This window comes from Oncorhynchus kisutch, unplaced genomic scaffold (assembly GCF_002021735.2).
Source record: "Oncorhynchus kisutch isolate 150728-3 unplaced genomic scaffold, Okis_V2 scaffold784, whole genome shotgun sequence".
Taxonomy (NCBI): domain Eukaryota; kingdom Metazoa; phylum Chordata; class Actinopteri; order Salmoniformes; family Salmonidae; genus Oncorhynchus; species Oncorhynchus kisutch.
In genome coordinates, this window is record NW_022262729.1 from 1 (window position 1) to 24637 (window position 24637).

Below are 24637 nucleotides of genomic sequence, written 5' to 3' on the forward strand. Positions count from 1 at the left end.
CCACCCTGTAGATCTCAGAACGCAAGAGTAATATATCACAAGGCTTACATTTTTGGGAATGGTTTTGTAAAGGAGACCTTCCAAGATTCTTTTAGAGGCTAGGGGTCAAGTTGAAATTCTGAATTTGTGCACGCTTACCCTGAGCGAGTCTCATTCTGACCATTAGTCGACCCGTCCCAGTCTCGGCAAAAGGCTCGTTGTCACGCGGCCTGGTCAGAAAGGCCAATGTGCGAGTGATGTTGGCCACATAGTAGCAGGAAACCTTTAACCTAAAAAGAGGGATGTGAGCAACTTCAATAGGGGAAACGTCAAGCAGTGGAGTGGACACTGGTAGTAGAGGCACATTTTCCCTGTATACAAAGTATTGAGCAATGGATGAAGAAAAATAAACCTTATGAAAGCTAATAGCTACAATTGTGATGCGTAATGCACTTACTGATATTCCTCCTCTGAAGACGTCGTGGCATTCAGCTTCACCTCAAGTTCATCTGGCAAGGAGATTTCGTTCTCATACAGCATGACATTGTTGATAAACTATGTAGTAGAGGGGAATTGCTTATTACAGCCTGCAGAAGCAAACAGTCCATAAATACACATCACCTCAGGGTAATAGTCATTTTACCTTCCTGGTGGTGCCACAGGAGTTCACAGTGAAGTGGAAGTAGGCGAAGCGATCGTCACTGTAGGTGGGACCACAGGCGGGGTCGCTCAGGGTCAGCTGACCGGGGTTCAGACCGGGAGCAGACTCCACCTTCACTGCCAGCGCAGTCATCGTTCCGTTAGGAGAAACACTCTTGGAGGTGGGGAGAGCAAAAAGACAGGTAGCCATCAGACTGGGTTCTGTATTTGTTACACTTATTGAGCTTGAACCAATGAATAGCACCAAAATGCAAACCATGCCCATCTGGCACTACCATTTAGACTCACGGTATTTGCAAGGAACCCAGGTTTGGTAACCATGTTAAACGACAATTTATCGTAAGTATTGTTTGAGAACCAACCAGTCAGCGTTTTGAGGAAGCTGCAAGCCAGGGAAAAGTATTTGATGGTCATGTTGTTGTAAGGATTCAACAGAGCCACATCCAGTCTGCTCCTGACAGAGGACGAGGTGAACCGACTGGGAACCAATGGGAGAGTTCATTAGTCCAATATGTATGCATATATACAGGGTAAGGAATGCAAGGCTAGCTGCAGCAATTTAGGTTAACATGTTTTGGGAGAGCGTCGTACCTCAAACACTGCGTCCGGCGAAGAGAAGGGCAACGTGATGGTGAAGTCTGTGTCGCCCTCTGTTAAATACTGTTGAGCAAACTCATGGTTAAGCAGCCGCTTGCCAACCAAGACCACAAAAAAGGATTCTTGGTTCCTGTAGTCCACAGTGATGTGGAAGTTCTCCTGATCACAGTTGCCAGTGACTGAGGGTGGCACTGCAAGGACAAACAGGGTTGTGTTCATTATTTAAGCACAAAAAACAGGAAGGTACTACTTGAACTGGTCCAAGAAGAACCCTTGTTTAGATTGCAAAATGTTTTGCTACAGTGGGACTGAATAAACACAATCCTGGCAAATCAGGAACAGGGAAACTGGGTCCAAATACTCTAAAGCTTAACATTTTCTTTGTAGAAAGACCGCATAGGAAAACCCTACAGTATGGCTAGTTGGTCTTTCACTGCCAATTTCCCTTCAGGGCAATCATTAACGAGAGGAAACCATTCAACAGTAGTTTGGCGTAGTCCAGAGGCATACCAATGTCCAGCAGTACAGCGTCCACAACGGCAGAGTGAGAGAAAGGAGCGTACTCTGGAAAGATGACCAGGCCGTAGATCAGCTGAAGAGTGAAGGTTGTGACACCTTGTTCCGCCCTTCTCTGTAGTGAAGTTAAAAGCATTGGTCAGCATTATTGTTGCAACAGAACTCTATTCAACATCAAGTGACAACTAAGTACATATGGGGACTATTAAAACAAACTATATACTTATAGTAATGTTGCCCTCATTCCTCTAAATCAAATGCATACAACTGCCAAAATAATGGAAACACTTGAGTAAATGAGGGATACAAAGTACATTTGTGCCATTATTTATATTTTGTTGGTGGCCCACTTATTAGGGCATGAACAAATCACTGCGTGTGGCTTTGCATTTAACAGAAACACACCTCCTTAAAGACCACCGGGTCTGAGAAGGGCACCTCCATCCTGAAGGTCTTCAAGGTGTTGTCCGGGGATCTCTGCTCTTGAACATTGAAGCCCCTGGCGTTGCACTCTGCAACAGTTAGCACCATGGTGGGAAAGGTGATGTTCAGCAGCTCCACATCAAGGTTGAAGGTCCCCAACTCAAGCACAAACACTGCCTGCTCAGGAACTGTGTCTAAGGGCGTGTCTGTTCATTGGCAAACAAAGGAAACCATTTTGAAATGCGGTACAATGGAAGTTGAAAATTGACATTTGTTATTGGGTAAGTCCAGGTATTGCCTCCCCGTTTCAGTACATTTTCTGTTTTGTGCCTAACGAACAACCCAGGCATCCCAAATTACCATAGGCACTATTTAACTAAACCAGACTCACAGTTGCGAACTTGTGGAGGCCTGGCCATCGGAGGTGTTGTGATAGGGAAGAGGACTTTATAGCTGGTGTTCTCGTGTGCGACCTCCTCGATCCACAGCAACTCAAGCATGGGCTCAATGGTGTAAGTGACAAAGTACTGGTCATCCTGAATATGGCTCTGTAAGGGAGACGAGTGATGCAGTCAGGCTGTAATACACAATTTGAGTGCAAAAACAGGTAAATGTTCCTTATAAGCCAGAATGTTAAATACAATTATTCTACCGCTTGTCTTTGCCGCTCGTAATTTAAGACACAATATCCAAAGGAAAGTATTGGTTACCAGACTTTAGAAAGCTGGTAGGTGTATGGTTGTCAACTTGCATTTCTGGCGGTGTGCATTTTCAAAGCAACTGACACGCAAAGTAAACACTTGCGCAATATGTAAACAGCAGCCGAGTGTTGCTTGCATTCAGTTGACAGTGGCAAAGCTACCGCCTCCCTAAAAAGTCAGGTAAACAATACTTTAGTGTGGATATTTGGTCTGAAATTTCAAGCGGCTAAAGGACAAACTGCAAAGACAAGAGGTAGAGTATGTTTAAGTGTAATTTTATGCAAAATTCTCACAATTTTGCAAACCATTGTATATTAGCCTGGTTAAGCAAACAATTGCTCAATAAGAAACGTTTTACACAAGTCAACGTTTCTAGGAGTTTACCCATGAGAGATGGTAAAGGGTTACTGCAAAGCACTGACAACTGCTATACTATAAAGGGCTCTACAAATAAGACTTTGAAATTAAACAGGAACATTTTACTCATCCAATGCTGACCTTGAAGTAGCCGCCAACCGCCCCCACCGGAATTTCAACAATAATATGAGCCTCTGACTAAAACCGAGTAGTTTCTGGCAGCCATTTCCTCAGTGTCCAGCCTCTTAGCGTCAATTCCCATGTACACCTCCAACATGGTGAAGGCATCAGAGGAGAAAAGTGGGTCTATGTGCTTGGGCATGTACCAGGTGATCACTTCTGGAGTAAAGGCCACTGCCTCTGCAGTGACACAAGAAGCCAAGTGCACATCAAAACAGAACATTTTGCAACTGAAAACTGTGCCATTTGGAAAAAGTTCACCAAAACATTTTCCCAACTGAACACTACATGAATGTCTTGTCTGGAGCCAATTAAGAACTGGGCTTATAGGCTCTTAAATTATTTCACACTCAACCTGGTGTTGGACAAACAGCCGTGGCATCTACTCGAGTAACCAGCCACTTCTGCTCAAAGAAGGTTGAGGTTGAGAGCACCCGCATCGGAACCCCAGCTACCTGTTCAGGGGGCAACCACACCAGGGCTGTGTTCAGTAGGACACACCGTATTAACAATATGTTGCAGAGTTCAGGTAGGGCCACCGTTTCCAAATGTTTGCTCTACTAAACATGACCCAGTTCATGGAGGTCAGCTTACATTCTGGAGGTATGTCTCCTCTGCATTATGAGGGCTTCTTAACACCAGCCGTGTGGGAGTGTTGGCTATTGCATAGCCCTTTCTTTGGACCTCATCCACATTCATGACATTCTTGCTAGGACTAAAGACGACTGCTGTCATTTTGTATCCTGAAGCAACAGCCTGTCTCAGGAAATGGAAACATGAATTAAACAAAATTGTCAACAAACGCACATTGTTTAGCGCCATCCTGTCATTTTGTAGTGAAATTACAGAAACTGAAATATATAAACCTCAGCTCCCCTCCGGAAGTTGTCGCTCCTTGCTTTCGGGCCCCCAGTGGGCTGTTTGGGGATGGTTTGGATGTCTGGAAGAGTCCTTCTGACAGACACCTAGAGAAGAAAGGCCATTATTCCCTATGCATTTTCTCCCTCCCATACAATAGGAAATCAAGGGCCAGTTCTCAATCTGTCCACTCGCCTCCTTAAATGCATTGAGAATAGGCTAAAGTTCTCCTATGTGCATTTTGAAGACGCGAGTGGAATTGAGAGAGTCAAGACCTCTACGTTGTGTCGCAGAAGAAATGAAACACGGGACAGTTGTAGCTCTAGACAGATCATTTATACAGGCAGTACAACAAGCGGGACTATAAACATGTCCATTGGGGCATGCTCTGCTCACTTGCCTCCATGTAGTTGCGGTCGCACAGAATCTCTCGGGAGGTCCAGGGGGTGTAGCTACAGGTTTTGCCAACTCTATAAACAGGGTCTTCAGTCATGTGGTTTCCTGGCAGCCTGAACTGCATGACCAAGCTGAACATCTTATCATCCTAAAATGAAGGGGGAAGGGAAAAAAGACTTCATTATATAGCAAAAAAAAACATCTGGTGACATTCATGCAAGTTATAGACTGTGGCAAAATTGGCTATATGAATGCAGCTGCCACTGTATTGAAGCCACACTACAGGAGTAGAGCTCAATAGTTCACATCACTGCAGTCTGTATCAGAAAGTTGGCTGGCCCTCTGAAAGCCCTCCATAAACTTCTGCTGTACCTTACGTCATCGTTAACTTAGAGGTAAGAGATACCAGACCAAAGGGTGGCTAACAATGGAGATCCTTTTGATATCCACAGAGTTAATTAAAACTGCGTCAATGTTTCTGGAACCGGACTTCGGCAACTCAGGCTTATTGAGAACCTTTTTACTGAAGAATGGGTTCAGTTATTTCATTTTCCCATCTAGTGATGCAAATATTGACTTGTATCTTTGTGTAGACAGGGCTCATCTGTAAAAGAGCCTGGTCTCAGCATGACTCCATGTCAAAGGTAAATAAAATTGCTACAGAATGAGTTGCAAATGCAGTGACACTGAAAGGCAAACTTTCCATTTGAAGTACAAGCAAACACTACAGTTCTTAAGGTTACCATGTTTTGGGAAAAGCAGTTTTGAAGAGAAGCAAAAAACATGGCATTCCCCATGGGGTCAAATTTAAAGCTGAATCCACACTGAGTAGCAAGGCCAGGCGTCAGGTTTATGATTTGTGTGTCATCTGGAAGGGATGGAGATGGTGTGAACACAATAGTTGACAAGCAATATCAAGCCATGAATTATGAAAGGAAAGAAAGAGAATCATAAGAGGCAAACTCACTGAAGACAGCATCAACATCTTCAAAAAGAGGAGCGACACTCAAACGAATAACGTTACCAAGGCATTCAGCGTTGAGGTCATCTGGAATAGGAAAGGTTAGTTAAAAAAAATATTTAAATTCTTGTCAAACGCTTAGTGCTTAAATTTGCAAGGTACAAAATGCATACTTATAGAAGGTGTCTGTTGTGCTTGTATGCCCACAGCTGCCATCAATAGGCAAAACAACCTGTAAGGCATTTGACAAATTATTATGATTAAAAGGAGGAAGAACAACTCAAATGTTTGCGTCGCATAAGACTCTCCTAGGCCTGCTACTACTTACCCTGAGCTAAGGAAAATAATCATTGTAGAACAGATTTGTTCTGATGAAATACACAGCTACAGAACCTGATATTTGACCCAAAGTGTGCAGCCTACAGCCCAGGGGTATGCAACTTTTACCCTATGACAAAGGCTTCCCACACTCAGTCACCTGAACCCCAAAGGCCTGCACATTCTCTTTTTATTCCCCGAGCCCTACAAAGCTGATTCAAATAATCATCCAGCTTTGTTAATCTGAATCAGCTGTGTAGTGTTAGGACAAAAACCTAAATGTAAGGCTACTGTTCAATTTTAGAAGGGTGCTCCGCCCTCACCGCTCGGCTCAGGTTAATAGAACTCCCTCATTAGCAGCACAACAGCCTTTCACAGGTGAAAAGCATAATTACCCAACCGTCTACAATTGTAGCCCAGACAGAGAGAAAGATATTGGCCTCTAATGGCCAAAATGCTGCATTTGCATGCACTTTCACAATTTGAATGTAGTCAACTGGGTGGGACTACCAACTTCATTGGCTGAGCCCTACTGGTGACCCTGTTGAAGTCATGTCCAATCGGGTCATCAGAAGGGCTCAGACAATTGTGAAGAAGAAATGTTACTACTTTAATATGAAGATAGCCTCAATGGCGCTGCCCATGCTGTCACAGACACTATATTGGCACAGATACATAGATGAGTCTTTGATCTTCTTATGGCTTCTTATTATCTTCTTGTCCAGAGGTGCCCAGAGTAAACTGCCTGCTACTCAGTTCCAGAAGCTAAGATATGCATATCATTAGTATATGTGGATAGAACACACTCTGAAGAGTGAGTATAACAGAACACATATGGCAGGCAAAAACCTGAGAAAAAATCCTACCAGGAAGTGGGAAATCTGAGGTTGGTCGTTTTTCAACCCATTCCCTATTGAAGACCCAGTGGGATATTGGTCATGTTGCACTTCCTAGATGTCAACAGGCTTCCACTAGATGCCAACAGTCTTTAGAACCTGTTTGATGCTTCTACTGTGAAGTGAGGGCGAATGAGAGGGGAATGAGTCAGAGGTCTGGCAGAATGCCTTGAGCTCGTGATGCTCGTTCACATGAGGGCGAGCTCTGTTCCATCGCAATTCTACAGACAAAGGAATTCTCCAGTTGGAACATTATTGAAGATTTATTTTAACAACATCCTAAAGATTGATTCTATACATCGTTTGACATGTTTCTACGGACTGTAACGGAACTTTTTGACATTTCGTCTGCTCCTAGTGAACACGCTTCGTGAGATTGGATTTGTTTACAAAACTCGCTAAGAAAAGTAGCTATTTGGACAGAAATGATGGACATTATCGAACAAAACAAACATTTATTGTGGAACTGGGATTCCTGGGAGTGCATCCTGATGAAGATCATCAAAGGTAAGTGAATATTTATAATGTTTTTTCTGACTTCTGTTGACTGCACAATATGGCGGATATCTTTTTGGCTTGTTTGGGCTCTGAGCGCCGTACTCAGATTATTGCATGGTTTGCTTTTTCCGTAAAGGTTTTTTGTAATCTGACACAGCGGTTGCATTAAGCAGAAATATATCTTTAATTCTGTGCATAACAATTTTATTTTCATCAACATTTATTATGAGTATTTCTGTAAATTGATGTGGCTCTCTGCAAAATCACCGGATGTTTTTGGAACTACTGAACATAACGCTCCAACGTATACTGAGATTCTTTTGATATACATTTGATATACATTTGATAACTTTATCGAACAAAACCTACATGTATTGTGTAACATGAAGTCCTATGAGTGTCATCTGATGAAGATCATCAAAGGTTAGTGATTCATTTTATCTCTATTTCAGATTTTTGTGACTCCTCTCTTTCGCCGTACAGCATATTTGAAATCAGGCACTGTGGTGGGATTAACAAGAAGTGCATCTTTAAAATGGTGTGAAATACTTGTATGTCTGAGGAATTTTAATTATGAGATTTCTGTTCTTTTGAATTTGGCGCCCTGCACTTTCACTGGCTGTTGTCACATCGATCAGCCCTAAGAAGATGTATCTATCTCTATGAGGCAAGACAATTGTCATTCAGGATTAAAAGGTGACTGCACTTCCTGATTTGGCCTTGTGTTCGAATACTCGCACTAACTGTACTGTTTGTGACATGAATTGTGTATTTAGTATGCTTATTGGTCATAGTATACCTGTATAAATATATCATAGTATACCTGTATACCTCTGGCCCTTCTTTGGACACTGTGTTAACTAACCTTCAGATGAGCTTCAATGCCATACAACTCTCCTTCTGTGGCCTCCAACTGCTCTTAAATGCAAGTAAAACTAAATACATGCTCTTCAACCGATCGCTGCCTGCACCTGTCCGCCCGTTCAGCATCACTACTCTGGACGGTTCTGACTTATAATATGTGGACTACAAATACCTAGGTGTCAGGTTAGACTGTAAACTCTCCTTCCAAATTACATTAAGCATCTCCGATCCAAAAGCCCCATTTACTACCCACCACTGCAACCTATATGCTCTCGTTGGCTGGCCCTCGCTTCATACTCGTCGCCAAACCCACTGGCTCCAGGTCATCTACAAGTCTCTGCTAGGTAAAGCCCCGTCTTATCTCAGCTCACTGGTCACCATAGCAGCACCCACCCATAGCACACGTTCCAACAGGAGAATCTCACTGGTCACCCCCAAAGCCAATTTTTCCTTTGGCCGCCTTTACTTCCAGTTCTCTGCTGCCAATGACTGGAACAAACTGCAAAAATCACTGAAGCTGGAGACTCAGATCTCCCTCACTAAGCTTTAAGCACCAGCTGTCAGAGCAGCTCACAAATCACTGCACCTGTACATAGCCCATCTGTAAATAGCCCATCCAACTACCTCATCCCCTTGCTGTATTTATTTATTTATTTTGCTCCTTTGCACCCCAGTATCTCTACTTGCACATTCATCTTCTGCACATCTACCATTCCAGTGTTTAATTGCTATGTTGTAATTACTTTGCCACCATGGCCTATTTATTGCCTTACCTCCCTTATCCTTTCCTTATTTGCACACACTGTATATAGACTTTTTCTACTGTATTATTGACTGTATGTTTGTTTATTCCATCTGTAACTCTGTTGTTGTATGTGTCGAACTGCTTTGCTTTATCTTGGCCAGGTTGCAGTTGTAAATGAGAGCTTGTTCTCAACTAGCCTAACTGGTTAAATGAAGGTGAAATAAAATAGAAATAAAAAAATACTATGGATATATTTAGTATGCCAAATGTTCCAGGATGTCGTACTAAATTCGCCAAAATATGAGAAATACACGAAGAGGACACTGTTTCCGTACTTTAGGGCCAATAATGCAATTCTTCAGGAAATGGGCGTGGCTTCACATCGTTTCCAGATTTGTTGAAAATGGCGGAAAATATGCAGTCGAAGTACAACGAGAGCGGATACAAATTCATTGCTTTAACTAATTATGACAAATATTAAGAAAATGTTGAGCAATGTAATAAAGTAATTACTTTTTAAATAAGTTAACTTACACGTTATATTGGCTGACAATTTGTTAGCTACACTGGTCTTACGAACCACATAGCGTATCAGTACAGCAGTATGTACCGGTATGTTGTTAGCTAGATACCTAACGTTAGTTGGCTACTTATAGATCAAACTTGACAGTATAATAACTATAGGCTATCTAACTAACTACCCAATGTTTGACGTGATTATTCCCGTCATTCTGAGCTTAGCTAAATGGTATAGTCATTGTGCGTTCTCAATGGACATTTTGGTGCTTTCGTAAATTCGCTCTGGCTGTCTACTCTGCTCTGAATTTACAAACAGACAATCTGACAAAGCTCTGAATTCATGAGCGCATTCTGGAACTCCTGATTGAATTTAAGAACACACCCGAAGTCGTATAATGTCTAACCAGTCATTTGTTATGCTAGATAGCTAGCAAGAGGTTGCATAGCAACAGCATCACCTTCCGGTAGACCGGTGAAAAGCTAGAACGCGCAATTGAAAGCATACTGTTCGTTTACAGAATACTAAAATGAACTAATAATATATAGTATTCAGTATATACTCATTAAGTATGTAGTATACAGTATGTTAGTGTGGGTATTCGAGCACAGCTCTTGTTTTTCATCAATGCTCATTAAGAAATGCTAGCGGCCATGAATGAAGGCAAACAAGAATTGTCTTGGGGGTGTGGTTTGATGTGGGTGTTTCTTGGATGTGTTTTTACCATTCAATTGCAATAAACAAGTGCAGTAGTGAATACGTAAGGTAAGCCAGCTTTGCTGTAGAAAACAACGTTTTGAAGTTGAGGACTTCTCCCGATGAGCATTGATACCAGAGCACGCTCATTTGGGCTACAGTTTGAATCACAATGTACCAGATGAGTGCGGAATCTGACTTTGGACATTGAATTATTATTATTAAAAAAAAATTGTGTTCGATCAAAAACATTCGGTTTCGGAAGTGAATGTAGTGGTGCGTTTGGTTGGTGGATCTGCACATCTGTACTGAGGTAGGCTGTGCAGGTAGCCCAGATGAGAGTACGTCTGAGATGGATGAAGGTGAAAGGATCAGTGATGAGTCTACCTACAAGACTGTACACATTTTTTGGTGGAAAATGTTTGGAAAAGGAGACGGGGGTGGTTTTGCCACAGATGGGGACATAGATGGAAGGGGAGAATCTAGAAGAACAAACAGGCAGGGAGAAGAGGTACAGGAGAACAAAGTAGTAGTGTTTTTTTTTATCTGAGACAACCAGTAAAATGTTACATCTGATAAAGTTGTCAGATGTACAGTTACTTTCGAAAGTTTTGAGCTTATGCAGCCACCGTTTGTGGTAGATGGTGGCAGATTGTGGTAAATTGCGTCTTGGCTGACACTTAAATAACGTGCCATAGAATTATGCGGAACCACGCAAGATGTGCTGCAGGATGCCGCAACATTTAAGCTTATAGGGTTCCAAAAAAGGACTGCAAAAACATACGAAATAGGTTGTTCCAACCTGTAAACGAACAGTATGCTTTCAGTCGCGTGTACTAGCTCTTCACCTGTCAACCGGAAGTTGATGATGTTGCTATGCAACCTCTTGCTAGATAGTTAGCATAACAAATTACTAGTTAGACATTTTACGACTTCAGGTGTATTCTTCAATTCAATCTGGAGAACCAGATGGACATGGTTTGCATATTTAGGGCTATTCCATTGGTTCTACTGTGCTCGGCAAGCTCAATTAAGTGTAACAAATACAGAACCCAGGTCTGATGGCTACCTGTCTTTTGCTCCCCCACCTCCAAGAGTGTTTCTCTAACGGAACGATGACTGCGCTGGCGATGAAGGTGGAGTCTGCTCCCGGTCTGAACCCCGGTCAGCTGACCCTGAGCGACCCCGCCTGTGGTCCCACCTACAGTGATGATCGCTTCGCCTGCTTCCACTTCACTGTGAACTCCTGTGGCACCACCAGGAAGGTAAAATGACTATTATCCTGAGGTGATGGGTACTGTGTATTTATGGACTGTTTGCTTCTGTAGGCTGTAATAAGCAATTCCCCTCTACTACAAAGTTTATCAACAATTCATGCTGTATGAGTGCATTACGCATCACAATTGTAGCTATTAGCTGTTATAAGGTGTTTATTTTCCTTCACCAATTGCTCAATACTTTGTATACAGGGAAAATGTGCCTCTACTCTCAGTGTGTCCACTCCACTGCTTGAAGTTTCCCCTATTGAAGTTGCATGTTTCCCCTATTGAAGTTGCATACTCTTTTAAGGTTAAAGGTTTCCTGCTACTATGTGGTCAACATCACTCGCACATTGGCCTTCCTGACCAGGCCGCTTGACAACGAGCCTTTTGCAGAGACTGGGACGGGTCAACTAATGTTCAGAATGAGACTCGTTCAGGGTAAGCGTGCACAAATTCAGAATTTCAACTTGACCCCTAGCCTCTAAAAGAATCTTGGAAGGTCTCCTTTACAAAACTATTCCCAAAAATGTAAGCCTTGTGATATATTACTCTTGCGTTCTGAGATATACAGGTGTGGCTATGTAGTAACGGTGAGGAGCTGATTTGGGAATTTGTCAGAGGCCTCTGGGGTGGGGTGGGGGGGGGGGGGGTAGTGTTGGCTATAAATGGCTTGTGTTCATCGGGGCACAACAGGATATTATAAACAAGCTTTTCTTAATGGACAAGTTCAGATGTTGCCCACTGAACACGACCCCCGGTTGTCTTGTTCTGTGTTCCAGACGCCTCGTATAACACGTTCCACCAGGAGGAGGACTATCCAGTGGTGAGGTACCTGAGACAGCCTCTGCACTTTGAGGTGGAGCTGACCAGGTCCTCTGACCCCAAGGTAGCGCTGGTGCTTGAGCACTGCTGGGCCACCCTCAACGAGGACCGTGACTCCCGACCCTGGTGGAATCTCATCATTAATGGGTAACATGTTGTTTTTGGGCCTAAACAAGTGTTATTCCACAGGTGTGGTTCCTGAGTAATTAGCAACCTACCATGCTTGGCAGGCCATTTACTTTAGCTACCGTGGCTATGCCCCCATCCATATGTCATGAGTGGTCACAATGGTTTGAGCCATGTGCGGTCTGTCACCAGATCTCCACCCAATATAACACTTATGGGAGAGTCTGGCGCGTACGATCACATGCTTGTTATCACTGACTGGTCCCTGCAGCGTACCATTGGAACATGTAAATCTAGTTTAGAAAATATGGCAGCCATGTTTGTCAAGCAAGAACTCCCTAATCCCAGAATGCCGTTCACTGTGCCCATTTCCTGAGGTCTTAACTTAGTTTGGCCACTTCAGCATGTGACAAATCTGTGTACTTGTTACGGCGTACACATGACAAGTAGTTTACAGTTAACTAATCAAAAAGCCAATACAACCTTAGCACGAAAGCTAAACAGAGTTGCAAGATATAGCTCAATCCATTTTGGGAGGTGAAGTCCTTGGGGGAAGGTATTATGGAGAGGATGATGCAGGAAATATTAATAAGATGGGGATTTATCAACAATAAATGGCGGGGCAGACAGTTTTTCTAAGCTAAATATCCCTGGAAAGGGGGTCTGATCTGGCAACCCTGAGGTACCATAGTTTACACTCTGATGCCGTGTTCAAATCAACTAACGAATTCAGTGCATTCAAGACAATGGGGGTACTCCAGTTGAGATCACCATTAGTCTGACAGACGCGTACGTGATAACCTGACTGCATTGTATGGCGTTAGCATTAGCTCATATTCAGTACCACCTTCAAAAGTGTTTTACACACGTGTCCATTACAATCTAGGCAAGAATCAGAAAGCATGAATAAAATGCTAAGTACATTATACTTACGGTACACTACAGTAGAAACGACAGCACGTTACACAGAAAATAAGGCACTTTGATCAGAATGCACGCATGTCCACAGTTATTTGTAAGGAACACAATAAATGTGCAAGGACTGTATACTTGATCTGTGGAAGTGCTTGGGCTTTCTTTTGAAGGAAAGTTTGTCCGGCTCATTAAATTCTCAAATGGAAATGATCTGCAACAGTGAAATGGGCTACATTTGTGAATGAATGAGGCAAAATTAGAAGTTGAAACGGCCTATAGAAAATTAGCAGGTAGTGTGCCTTGGTCTGAGGTCAGCGCGGGTTAAATGTCCACATGTTGGAACGGTGAGTGCATTCTGACATCACGCGCATAAAATCAACTCCCACTGGGGCGACTGTTGAAGATATTTGGAACTCGCGTGTGAAAAGGTTAATGTTGGCGTTACCTACACCTTTTTACTCAATGTTATCCTTTTGGTTGGCTAGAGTTCAGTGTTGTGCCAAACTGATGGTCAGTCAAATGGAAATCAAGAGCGGCTGGCAAGCTTGGCTTGCCTTTCCGATTGGTTTCAAACAACTGCTCTTAACACTGACTGAATAGTTGTTGGTTTTTTGTTGAATTCAGGCACAAGTGACTGTCCTAGAGGAATGCGCTAATTGGGAGTTGCTAAACATGAACAAATACCACGGTCAAGTGTAGCAGCATCTTGCTAACCTTATTTAGCTAGCTAATGTTCATGTAAAATCCCTTTTGCCTGATACCCCCCCCCCCCCCAAAAAAAATCCCCCTATTCTTCGTTAACATTTCCCCCGTCGACCGTTTGTCTCTGCTTCTGCAGGTTTTCGCTCTCAAAAGTACACCTTTTTAATAGAAATATAACACGATTAGATGTTCTATGTCCATGACAATGTTTAAAACCCTAGCAGGGAACCACTTTTGAGGTCTGGGAAAAACGGAAGACATGTCGATTTTGGGGTGTTGTTACCCTTTATAAAGGCAAGTGTGCGCCAGGAAGAGACCTTTATTTGGTTAAGCGGTGTTGCTGTAGCGCTCATGGCACCAAACAGATGGAAGGAAACTGAATCAGGTACGGAATATTTGGACTCATTTAGATTTGTAATTTAATTTTTACCCCAATGTCGTGGTATCCAATAGGTAGTTACAATCTTTGCCCATCGCTGCAACTCCCGTAAAGACTCTGGAGAGGCGAAGGTCGAGAGCCGTGCGTCCTTCGAAACACAACCCAGCCAAGCTGCACTGCTTCTTGACACAATGCCCGCTTAACCTGGAAGCACCAATGTGTCGGAGGAAACACCATACACCTGGTGACCGTGTCCGTGCACTGCACCCCGCCCACCACAGGAGGTCGCTAGTTGGCGATGGGAGAAGAACATCCCTCCCGGCCAAACATCCCGGCTAAGCTTTGACTTTTTAACTTTCAAACCCACATGGGTGCCTGGACTTGGATTGTCCTATGCCACGTAGCACTTACTTGTGTTTATAATTTTTCCTTTTTGTTTTCAATTACTATTCCCCTCCAAGAGAATCTGTGGTTGTTTTGGAATACCTAAAATCTGCAATTCAATCCATGACACCCTTTAGCATAGATGCTGTAGACAGACGACAATGTGGCTTTTAAAGTCAATTTCAATTTGTATTCGTGGTAAATGCTGCAGATGTTGACTCAAGACCAAATTACCTTTAAAAGCTGCATTGTTGGCGATCTAGTGCTATAGCGAGCCATGGTTGAATCCCGGCCTTAACTGTTATGTTGAAGCAAGCTACTTTACAGGAGGAACTTCCCACCTGACTTCCTGTGAAGGGTCCACAGCCAGTTTACTGACGGCAATCAAGAAACGGTCAGTGAAAGCCTCGCTGGCTTTGTGCAGCAGCATGCGTGCCGTCCCCTCCACCTCACTGTCAGCTCAAGACACTGCAGAGCGCAGGTTCTTCACCTGAATCATAATAACATGCACAGGACCAGCTATTAATGTTGAGCAGTACAACCCACAAACATCAGAAACATGACACAATAATTTGACTTGTTCTCCAAATGTAGCAGATTTGTGCAGATGAATGAATAGGGCAGTGAATGAATACAGCTACCTCATTTATAATGGCAAGGCAGATATCATGGAGTTTAGGCATCAGTATGTCCATGTGGTTCTGAGCCACATGGTCAAGCCCTCGATCTTCTTCTCCCTGCAAATCAGTGAAAGAAACGTAAGCATTTTCCACAACATTTTCCAAAAACATTAAAATTATGTTCATCAATTAGGACTCTGGTCTCTTAAATTCAGAAGTTTCTATGCTCTGTAGCTCAAATCTACATTTCCAAGGACACTACACTGTGCTTCCTTTAGCCTAGCTCCATTGGTTTTGTCTAGGGTGAATGCTCACCAGTCATCAGAGGGAGAGTGGAGCAGCTTGAAGGTCTTAGTCAGGGCCTGCTCTGGGTTGGACAGGGGCTGCAATCTGGCCTGGTTCTTTATTTGGCCCTTTGGCTCACTGGCTGCCTTATTGTCTATGGGTTGACAGCAGACATCTTATTTATGTATTTACTCATTTTCATATCTGTTTGTAGCTTTTAACACTAGTTCATTATGATATCATTTTAAATTTAGCACATATATTTCTGGTGCTCTCCCTGCTCAGAAGCAGGGTCCAATTAACCTTGAGTAAAGGTTATCTCACTGTGAAACAGGCAAATGAAGTGTGGCCCTGGGCTAAAGCCATTTGTGTCTCTTCCCTTCCTACTATTTTTCTATCAATCTACCTAGCTTCATCTCCCTGTCTAATTTACATTAGTATGAGTACATGAGAGGGACTGACCTGAGCCGGTGGCAGCCTTTGGCAGGCTAAGGAACCTTATAGGCCGAGGCTGTTTGCTCCTGGGCTTGGTAGGAGGGGGAGCAGGCCTGGGTGGGCTGTCACGCAACTTGACCGGGGTCCCAACATCCAAGTAGTCACGGAGCTCCGCAGGGGTGTTCATATCCACTGAGCTCAGGCTTCCCAGAGAGCTGGTGGCTATTTCCCCCATGGACAAGGCCGGGCCCAAACTTCTCCTGCCCATGGCCTTCACCTCATGTACCACCTTTGGTGTAGACCAGAAAACAATGCTCCCATCATAGAAATACATATAGAACTAGTATATACATAAACTAATACAGAGAGAGCCTGTATTCTAGGATCTATTATATCATGCTGTCAAAAAGAGAGTATCCTTTCTAACTTGTACCCCCACACACTTACTCGGTACTGTATTTAGCCTCGTTATTGTTATGTCATTGTGTTACTTTAATTATTATTATTTTTTTACTTTATTATTTATTTATTTTTACTTTATTATTTATTTGGTAAATACTTTCTTAACTCTTCTTGAACTGCACTGTTGGTTTCACGGTAAGGTCTACACTTGTTGTGTTCGGCACAATAAAGTTTGATTTGATTTTAAGACATGGAACCACTATCTGTTTTGGCAATTTATCAGTCCAAGTATAATTCTGAACTGCAAATGTTCACATTTACAATAAATTCTAAGTCCATCCTACCTTCCAGGCCTCCTCCTTCAGGTGAGGCTCGATGTCCCTCACCTCCTCCATCAGGTCAATGGGTCCGTTGTTGTCAGCACAGCCCTGATCCGACTGGACTTTCAGGGCTTTGACTCCCCGCCTGCCCTTCTTCTTCTTGCCCCTCTTGGAGGGAGCTCCAGTGGGAGGGACGGGAACAGGCCACACGCTACTGCTGCTGAATGACTTATTTACCTGGATGGACTCCAGAGAGTGAGATCCGGGTCGAACTTGGGCTCCATCCACCCCCACCACGTTCTTCAGTGGGGCCAGAGCTATGTGCTCAAGCCTTCGTGGCAAAGGCCTCGGTGGAGCTTTCGGCCACAGAATGCACTGAATAGAGGGGACGAAGTGGTGCGCGAAGGTGCTGCCAACCCCGATGAGAGCAGTCCGGACATAATTCTCATGGATAGCACTTATCTTTCTTTGCTTTGCTTCCATGGTCTCTCTCTCAGCTCTCTGCATCTGCAGAAGTCTGGCATCACTGATGAAGCCACGATGGCCCTCTGGGATTGGGTAGCTCTCCTGATAGCCCTGGATCACAATGGTACAGTATGAAATGTATAGCAGATGTGAAGTAGGCAAAATAGTTTCCACAGTGTGTCATAAAAAACCTTTAAGCTAAAGATTTTATGGATGTAGGCCTACTGTATGTCTATGAAACCACAAAATAAACAGTGATATTTTTGGGAAAACATTTGAAAAACTGATGAGCCTTACAAAACTTGAAAACTTGTCCTGGTCATCCTGTTGGTTTAAAGCCATGTTTTGCTTCCTCAGGTTTTCGATGAGACTCTTCATCTGTGAGTTCTCTTTTTGGAGTTTGTCAAACTCACTTGATTTTCTCCCTCGATAAGCCATTGATGATAAATATTAACACTCTCAAAATAAGAACTTAACCTATCTCTGTGAGAGATCTATCAAGAAATGAGTGGAAATTAAATGTTGCTTGTCAGATGGAACCAGCAATGTTATTAAATTTAATTTGAATTTTACCTTTATTTTACTAGGCAAGTCAGTTAAGAACAAATTCTTATTTTCAATGACGGCCTAGGAACAGTGGGTTAACTGCCTGTTCAGGGGAAGAACGACAGATTTGTACCTTGTCAGCTCGGGGATTTGAACTTGCAACCATTTATCATGGCAAGGCTTCCGTTACATTGTGATGTCATAATGGGGGTCTGTTGACAGTGCTGAGCACATCAGCACATGGTGAACATCAATGAAAGCTTTTTGATTCCCATATAAAATCATGAATGTGGTGAATTTGTAAATACTATATATATATATATATATATATATATATAAACTCAGCAAAAAAATAAACGTCCCTTTTTTAGGACCCTGTCTTTCAAAGATAATTCCTAAAAATCCAAGTAACTTCACAGATCTTCATTGTAAAGGGTTTAAACACTGTTTCCCATGTTTCCCAGGCACAATCCCTACATCAGTGCTCAGACTTTCCGCAATAAACAGAGAGGCTGAACTGAGGGCTTGTAGGCCTGTTGTAAGGCAGGTCCTCATTAGACATCACCGGCAACAGCGTCACCTATGGGCACAAACCCACCGTTGCTGGACCAGACAGGACTGCCAAAAAGTGCTCTTCACTGACGAGTCGCGGTTTTGTCTCACCAGGGGTGATGGTCAGATTTACATTTATCGTTGAAGGAATGAGCGTTACACCGAGGCCTGTACTCTGGAGCGAGATCGATTTGGAGGTGGAGGGTCCGTCATGGTCTGGCGCAGAGTATCACAGCATCATCGGACTAAGCTTGTTGTCATTGCAGGCAGTCTCAACGCTGTGTATTACAGGGAAGACATCCTCCTCCCTCATATGGTACACTTCCTGCAGGCTCATCCTGACATAACCCTCTAGCATGACAATGCCACCAGCCATACTGCTCGTTCTGTGCATGATTTCCTGCAAGACAGGAATATCAGTGTTCTGCCATGGTCAGCGAAGAGCCCGGATCTCAATCCCATTGAGCACATCTGGGACCTGTTGGATTGGAGGGTGAGAGCTAGGGCCATTCCCCCCAGAAATGTCTGTGTACTTTCAGGTACCTAGGTGGAAGAGTGGGGTAACATGGTACAGCAAGAACTGGCAAATCTGGTGCAGTCCAAGGGGAGAAGATGCACTGCAGTACTTAATGCAGTTGATGGCCACACCAGATACTGACTGTTACTTTTTATTTTGACCACTGATTTTGATTATTCCATTTCTGTTAGTCAAATTTCTGTGGAACTGGTTCAGTTTGTCTCAGTTGTTGAATCTTGTTATGTTCATACAAATATTTACACATGTTATGTTTGCTGAAAATAAACGCAGCTGACAGTGAGAGGACACTTATTTTTTTGCTGAGTTTATATATATATACACAGTTGAAGTCGGAAGTTTACATACACCTTAGCCAAATACATTTAAACTCAGTTTTTCACAATTCCTGAAATTTAATCCTAGTAAAAATCCCCTGTTTTAGGTCAGTTAGGATCACCACTTTATTTTAAGAATGTGAAATGTCAGAATAATAGGAGAGATTGATTTATTTCAGCTTGTATTTCTTTCATCACATTCTCAGTGGGTCAGAAGTTTACCTACACTCAATTAGTATTTGGTAGCATTGCCTTTGAATTGTTTAACTTGTGTCAAACTTTATGGGTAGCCTTCCAAAAGCTTCCCACAATAAGTTGTGTGAATTTTGTCCCATTCCTCCTGACGGAGCTGGTGTAACTGAGTCAGATTCCGTTTCCTATCGCTTCAACAGTGTCAACAGTCTTCAGACATAGTTCCAGGCTTTTATTTTGAAAAATGAGCCAGAAACATAACATTGCATCAAGTGGTCACATGAGTTTTGCTCGAGCAACAGATTTTGGACAGCTATTGCTTTTCCCTCTCCTACTGTGAAAGATATTTGCGGTTGATATATTATCGATCATAATTTTAAAAACAACCTGAGGATTGATTATAAAAAACGTTTGACATGTTTCTGTGGACATTATGGAAACTATTTGGAATTTGTCCGCGTTGTCGTGACCGCTCTTTCCTGTGAATTTCTGAACATAACACGCCAAACAAACAGAGGGATTTTGGATATAAAAATAATGTTTATGGAACAAAAGGAACATTTGTTGTGTAACTGGGAGTCTCGTGAGAACATCCGAAGATCATCAAAGGTAAACAATAAATTGAATTGCTTTTCTAATTTTCGTGACCGAGCTACTTGATGCTAAGTGTACTTAATGTTTTGTCGAGCGATCGATACATTTACACACGCTTGGATTGCTTTCGCTGTAAAGCATAATTTCAAAATCTGACACGACAGGTGGATTAACAAAAGGCTAAACTGTGTTTTCTTATATTGCACTTGTGATTTCATGAATATAAATATTTTTAATAATATTTATTGAATGTAGCGCTATGCTATTCAGCGGTTGTTGATGACACTTATCCCGTTAACAGGATTGCAGCCATAACAAGTTAATCCCTTCTCTTAACATGTATGGCCCCAAAACATAATCAAGCAGCTGACCAATTACACAAGACTTTAGTTCGAAGTTAACTGAAATTAATCAACAACTGGATACATTTCTTTCTTTCTAAAGTGAAACTATCCTCCGCATTGGAGTATCTCTACAAGTATAAGTTTAACCAGTATTTCAGTTGTTTTACCGTCCCATGAAGAAGTGTGGCAGGCCTGTGAGGAAGGATCCTACAGCCATGAGGAAACAGCCCATAGCAATGAACCTGGGCCGGTGCAGCTTCGCCCCAAAATGGCTGACCACAGCCAGGAACAGCAGGTTACCTGCAAGAAACCACAACACTACAGAAGTCAGGAATTGCAAATTATAAACACTGTTTTTTTCCAACTAAAAATGACATATCAGTTTGGATACTAGGTTGCAACAACACAGCATCAAATACAACAATGTTAGGGGTTTGACAGTAGAGTCATGGACAAACGCCAGTCAATCAATTAATAGGAACAACTATAAAACTGGACAGTATTGAGAGCAGACTCTGATTGAACCACATTTTTTTTTTTATCATACTGTAGTCTGTATCTGGTTTTTACTACATGAATTCTCAAGCAACTCAATGTTATTGTTGAAACCCATCTCAAAGCTGCTGTCTATGAGTCCAATGAGAGAGCTGGACAGGTCAAAGTGTCTCTCTGAGTGATGGCACTATTCATGTAGGTCCCTGACAGAGCTTTGGTGAAGGAGGTGAACTACAGGGCCACGATGAACTGCTGACAAACACAAGAGAGAGAACATTCGTGTGTGTTTGTCCGTGTGTATGTGCATGCGTGGATGCGTGTGCAGACAGAGTACATGTGTAGCTGAGGTGGCCTGCAATAGTAAAAAGAACGGACACAAGTTTAAGTCTGCAAAGTTCTGCCGCTTTCTTTATTTTGAAGAATATTTTTTTTCTCTTGTTCAATCGTCTATTTTCTTGTTAGTACTTTGAAAATATTCACATCAAACAAGTGCACACTTTAAATTAAACAACATAAATGCACTTTACCTAAAGCAGAATTTAAAAAAATTCCACAAATAACCCTGTCTTAGTGTACGGTTTCACATGAAAACCACAATGTATTTCACAATCATACAATAGAAACACCTATATATGAAACCATAAATAACTGAATGTTTCTCTATATACCTCTACCTCTATAGAAAAGTGACAACATTACATTCAGCTTTAAGATGGTGGCACCTCCAGAAAATCGTCTCTCTCTCACTGTATGCACTAAAAGTCCACCAGACTGAGCGTGCTCGGCTAGTTTACCAGCTAGTGAGCACAATTTTACACAAAACAACCAATAACATGTAAAACCAACTCAGAAATCCCTAACAAATGGATTCTTGATAAAAAATCTCCTAGACAAAATCCAGTACAAGTCAGCTACTCAGTAAACATAGTCTTTGTGACTCGTAAATGTTTTTTTTACCTCAGCTAGCATCAAGCTAACATACACTCTCACTCAATGTAAATCACCTTCTTCTCTCACTCAGTTCGACACAAAGCCAAAACAAAACCTTTCCTAACGTGATAATATCTTGACAAAGTTGTTAAATAGCATGTTATTACATATTGTGTATATATTTGAACGTTTGAAGTGCTGTTACATACCTGTAATAGTAAAAGAACTGACACAGTTTACCTCTGTAAAGTTCTGGTCCTTATTCTGCAGATGGTGAGCGCTTGACCAGAACTTAATGTTTCTCCTGCTACAACAGTGCAACAGCGCCATCTATTGGCCTGATGGACTGCTGACGATAAAGTATGTAGAAAATCCCATTAAGATTCATTAAGACAAATACAGAAACAATTAGGGGGGATAAATAATAAATGTGTGTCTGTTTTTAGTGACTTTGTTTTCAACCCATTACACATGCACAATCATACATGTGCATTTAAAACATTATTAAGATCCTTGAGTGTGGAACTGCAGGGCGTTTACGCAAAAAACACATGAATTTCACATGAACACGGGAAGTGTACCAAAAACATGTTTTAATGTAATCTTATGTGAAGATAATGTGATAACATGTAAAGCAACATGTGATTACATGAAACTACACATGTGAAAATGTGATCACGTTGTGTTCCAAAATGTAATTTGTGCTCACATAAAATGTAAGTTGAAATCATGTGGTTTTTCTGTCAGGGCAGGAATATAAGATGCATTTTGATGTTACATGATCTTGAAAATGCAATGTTCTTTGAGGTTCTTCCATGTTCCTTTCCATGTATTTTCCATTTTACTTTCCCTCAGTCCTTTTCACTTTCCTTGTCAAAACAAGCTCTGTCCCCGTCAAGACTTATTGAGCTTCTGATGGATTTTAAACCATTCAACAAATAGTTTTATAATGAAGAGTAGACCCAACTAAACACCCTGGATTCTTTACACACACATTGAAAGGCAAAAATGTCGAATTTGGACTCATCAGACCAAAGGACAGATTTCCACCAGTCTAAGGTCCATTGCTCATGTTTCTCGGTTCAAGCAAGTCTCTTCTTATTTTTGGTGTCCGTCCTTTAGTAGCGGTTTCAATGGAGCAATTTGACCATGAAAGTCTGATTCACGCAGTCTCCTCTGTGAACAGTGCATGTTGAGATGTGTGTGTTTCTTGAACTCTGTGAAGAATTTATTTGGGCTCCAATCTGAGGTGCAGTTCACTCTACTGAACTTATCCTCTGCAGCAAAAGTAACTCTGGGTCTTCCTCATGAGAGCCAGTTTCATCATTGCGCTTCATGGTTTTTGCGACTGCACTAGAAGAAACTTTCAAAGTTCTTAAAATGTTCCGTATTGACTGACCTTCATGTCTTTAGTAATGATGGGATGTTGTTTCTCTTTGCTTATTTGAGCTGTTCTTGGCATAAAATGGACGTGGTCTTTTACCAAATAGGGATATCTTCTGTAAACCATCCTTACCTTGTCACAACACAACCTGTTGGCTCAAACGCTTTAAGAAGGAATGAAATTCCACAAATTAACTTTTAAGAAGGTACACCTGTTAATTGAAAAACATTCCAGGTGACTACCTCATGAAAAGGTTGGAGAGAATGCCAAGAGTGTGCAAAGTGGTCAAGGAAAAGGATGGCTACTTCGAAGATTCTCAAATATAAAATATATTTTGATTTGTTTAACACTTTTTGCTTACTACATGATTCCAATTGTGCTATTTCATAGTTTTGATGTCTTCACTATTATTCTAAAATGTAAAAAATTGTAAAAATAAAGAAAAACCCTTAAATGAGTAGGTGTGTCCAGACTTTTGACTGGTACTGTATATATTATGGTAATGCAAATATGGTACAATCCAAGGGTGCAAAGCTTTTGGAGACTTACCCAGAAAGACTCACAGCTTTAATCGCTGCCAAAGGTGATTCTAACATGTATTGTGAATACTTATGTAAATTAGATATTTCTGTATTTCATTTTCAATACATTTGAGAAAAAATTACAACATATTTTCACTTTGTCATTATGGGGTATTGTCTGTAGCTGGGTGAGATGATAAAAAACTATAATTTAATCCATTTGGAATTCAGGCTGTAAGAAAACAAAATGAGGAATAAGTTAAGGGGTATGAACACTTTCTGAAGGCACTGTATATCTGCAAGAAAGTGATAAATGAGTGACTCTTTGAAAGGGGGTCATATATACATTGCCTTATTAAAAATAAAAATAAAGCTATCGTGCTATAATCGGCATAGTTTCTCAGACCAAATCTTCATTCTGGTTTAAACAAAGCAATCTGATCATGCTCCAGTAAAATACACGCTACAGGGAATAAAAAAAAAGGCTTCTGCAAAGCACATATACATTGTCCAATCAACATCCACACATTGATTTCATTCTTCGGGTCTTTATTCAACCACAAACACACGTGGAATAAAATGATCTTTCAGTGTCTTGTTGCAGGTTGTGCAATGTTCGAAAGTGTGTGAGAGATTAGCATTAATGTTTGTGTATGTGTGTGGGGTCAAGTTTGGACGGTCGTACATATGCAAATAGGCAAGATTGTACATTTCAGGTCCATGGACAGCAGCAATATCGGCATAGCGATATCTGTCATTCAGCACCACATGACAGTAGACAGCGGCCATCTCATGTGAAGTTGGCACTGGGGAAATCCCATGTAATGAGAAACGAGGCCAAGGAGGCAAAAAGACTGAAGGAGAAGACTCCCACAGGAACTCTATGCTAAACTGTTCTGCCACATTCATTTCAAATGTTACATCTTTCGATTTGTAAATGATAGGGAA

The 24637-nt window shown here is 41.9% G+C and overlaps 2 protein-coding genes and 1 long non-coding RNA gene across 7 annotated transcripts; 1 reads left to right on the plus strand and 2 right to left on the minus strand.

Moving 5' to 3' along the window:
- Positions 1-3542: 3542 nt before the first annotated feature.
- On the minus strand, positions 3543-4058 carry LOC116362059 (uncharacterized). Its single transcript, XR_004207687.1, has 3 exons — positions 4008-4058; positions 3769-3868; positions 3543-3593 (listed from the first exon to the last, which is right to left on the minus strand). It is a non-coding gene; the product is annotated as an uncharacterized LOC116362059 (long non-coding RNA).
- A 615-nt stretch (positions 4059-4673) lies between these two features.
- Positions 4674-22076, minus strand: LOC109886445 (uncharacterized). Of its 5 annotated transcripts, none has more exons than XM_031816376.1 (11): positions 21994-22076; positions 20527-20659; positions 16839-17390; positions 16120-16381; positions 15688-15811; positions 15394-15489; positions 15094-15242; positions 5802-5860; positions 5635-5715; positions 5411-5535; positions 4674-4815 (listed from the first exon to the last, which is right to left on the minus strand). In XM_031816376.1, exons 3-6 carry the CDS (start codon positions 17319-17321, stop codon positions 15435-15437), a joined length of 924 nt encoding a protein of 307 aa, XP_031672236.1. In that variant the 5' UTR covers positions 17322-17390; positions 20527-20659; positions 21994-22076; the 3' UTR covers positions 4674-4815; positions 5411-5535; positions 5635-5715; positions 5802-5860; positions 15094-15242; positions 15394-15434. The 5 variants fall into 5 exon arrangements, with proteins under 5 accessions (XP_031672236.1, XP_031672235.1, XP_031672237.1 ...); XM_031816375.1 differs by lacking the exon at positions 21994-22076 and adding an exon at positions 20907-20996; XM_031816377.1 differs by lacking the exon at positions 21994-22076 and adding an exon at positions 20933-20951.
- On the plus strand, positions 11697-14057 carry LOC116362056 (zona pellucida sperm-binding protein 4-like). The gene is made up of 2 exons (XM_031816365.1): positions 11697-11862; positions 12204-14057. Exons 1-2 carry the CDS (start codon positions 11697-11699, stop codon positions 12395-12397), a joined length of 360 nt encoding a protein of 119 aa, XP_031672225.1. The 3' UTR covers positions 12398-14057.
- Positions 22077-24637: the final 2561 nt, after the last annotated feature.

What these genes read in the sequence shown, in the direction of transcription:
- LOC116362056 (XM_031816365.1), top strand. Translation starts at nt 11,697, where the DNA reads ATGTTTCCCCTATTGAAGTTGCATACTCTTTTAAGGTTAAAGGTTTCC. An exon ending in CAGAATGAGACTCGTTCAGG is followed by an intron (nt 11,863 to 12,203) that starts GTAAGCGTGCAC and finishes TCTGTGTTCCAG; the next exon opens with ACGCCTCGTATAACACGTTC.
- LOC109886445 (XM_031816373.1), bottom strand. Translation starts at nt 17,717, where the DNA reads ATGGCTTATCGAGGGAGAAAATCAAGTGAGTTTGACAAACTCCAAAAA. An exon ending in TGAAGGAGGAGGCCTGGAAG is followed by an intron (nt 16,382 to 16,838) that starts GTAGGATGGACT and finishes TCTACACCAAAG; the next exon opens with GTGGTACATGAGGTGAAGGC. An exon ending in AAAGGCTGCCACCGGCTCAG is followed by an intron (nt 15,812 to 16,119) that starts GTCAGTCCCTCT and finishes GTCAACCCATAG; the next exon opens with ACAATAAGGCAGCCAGTGAG.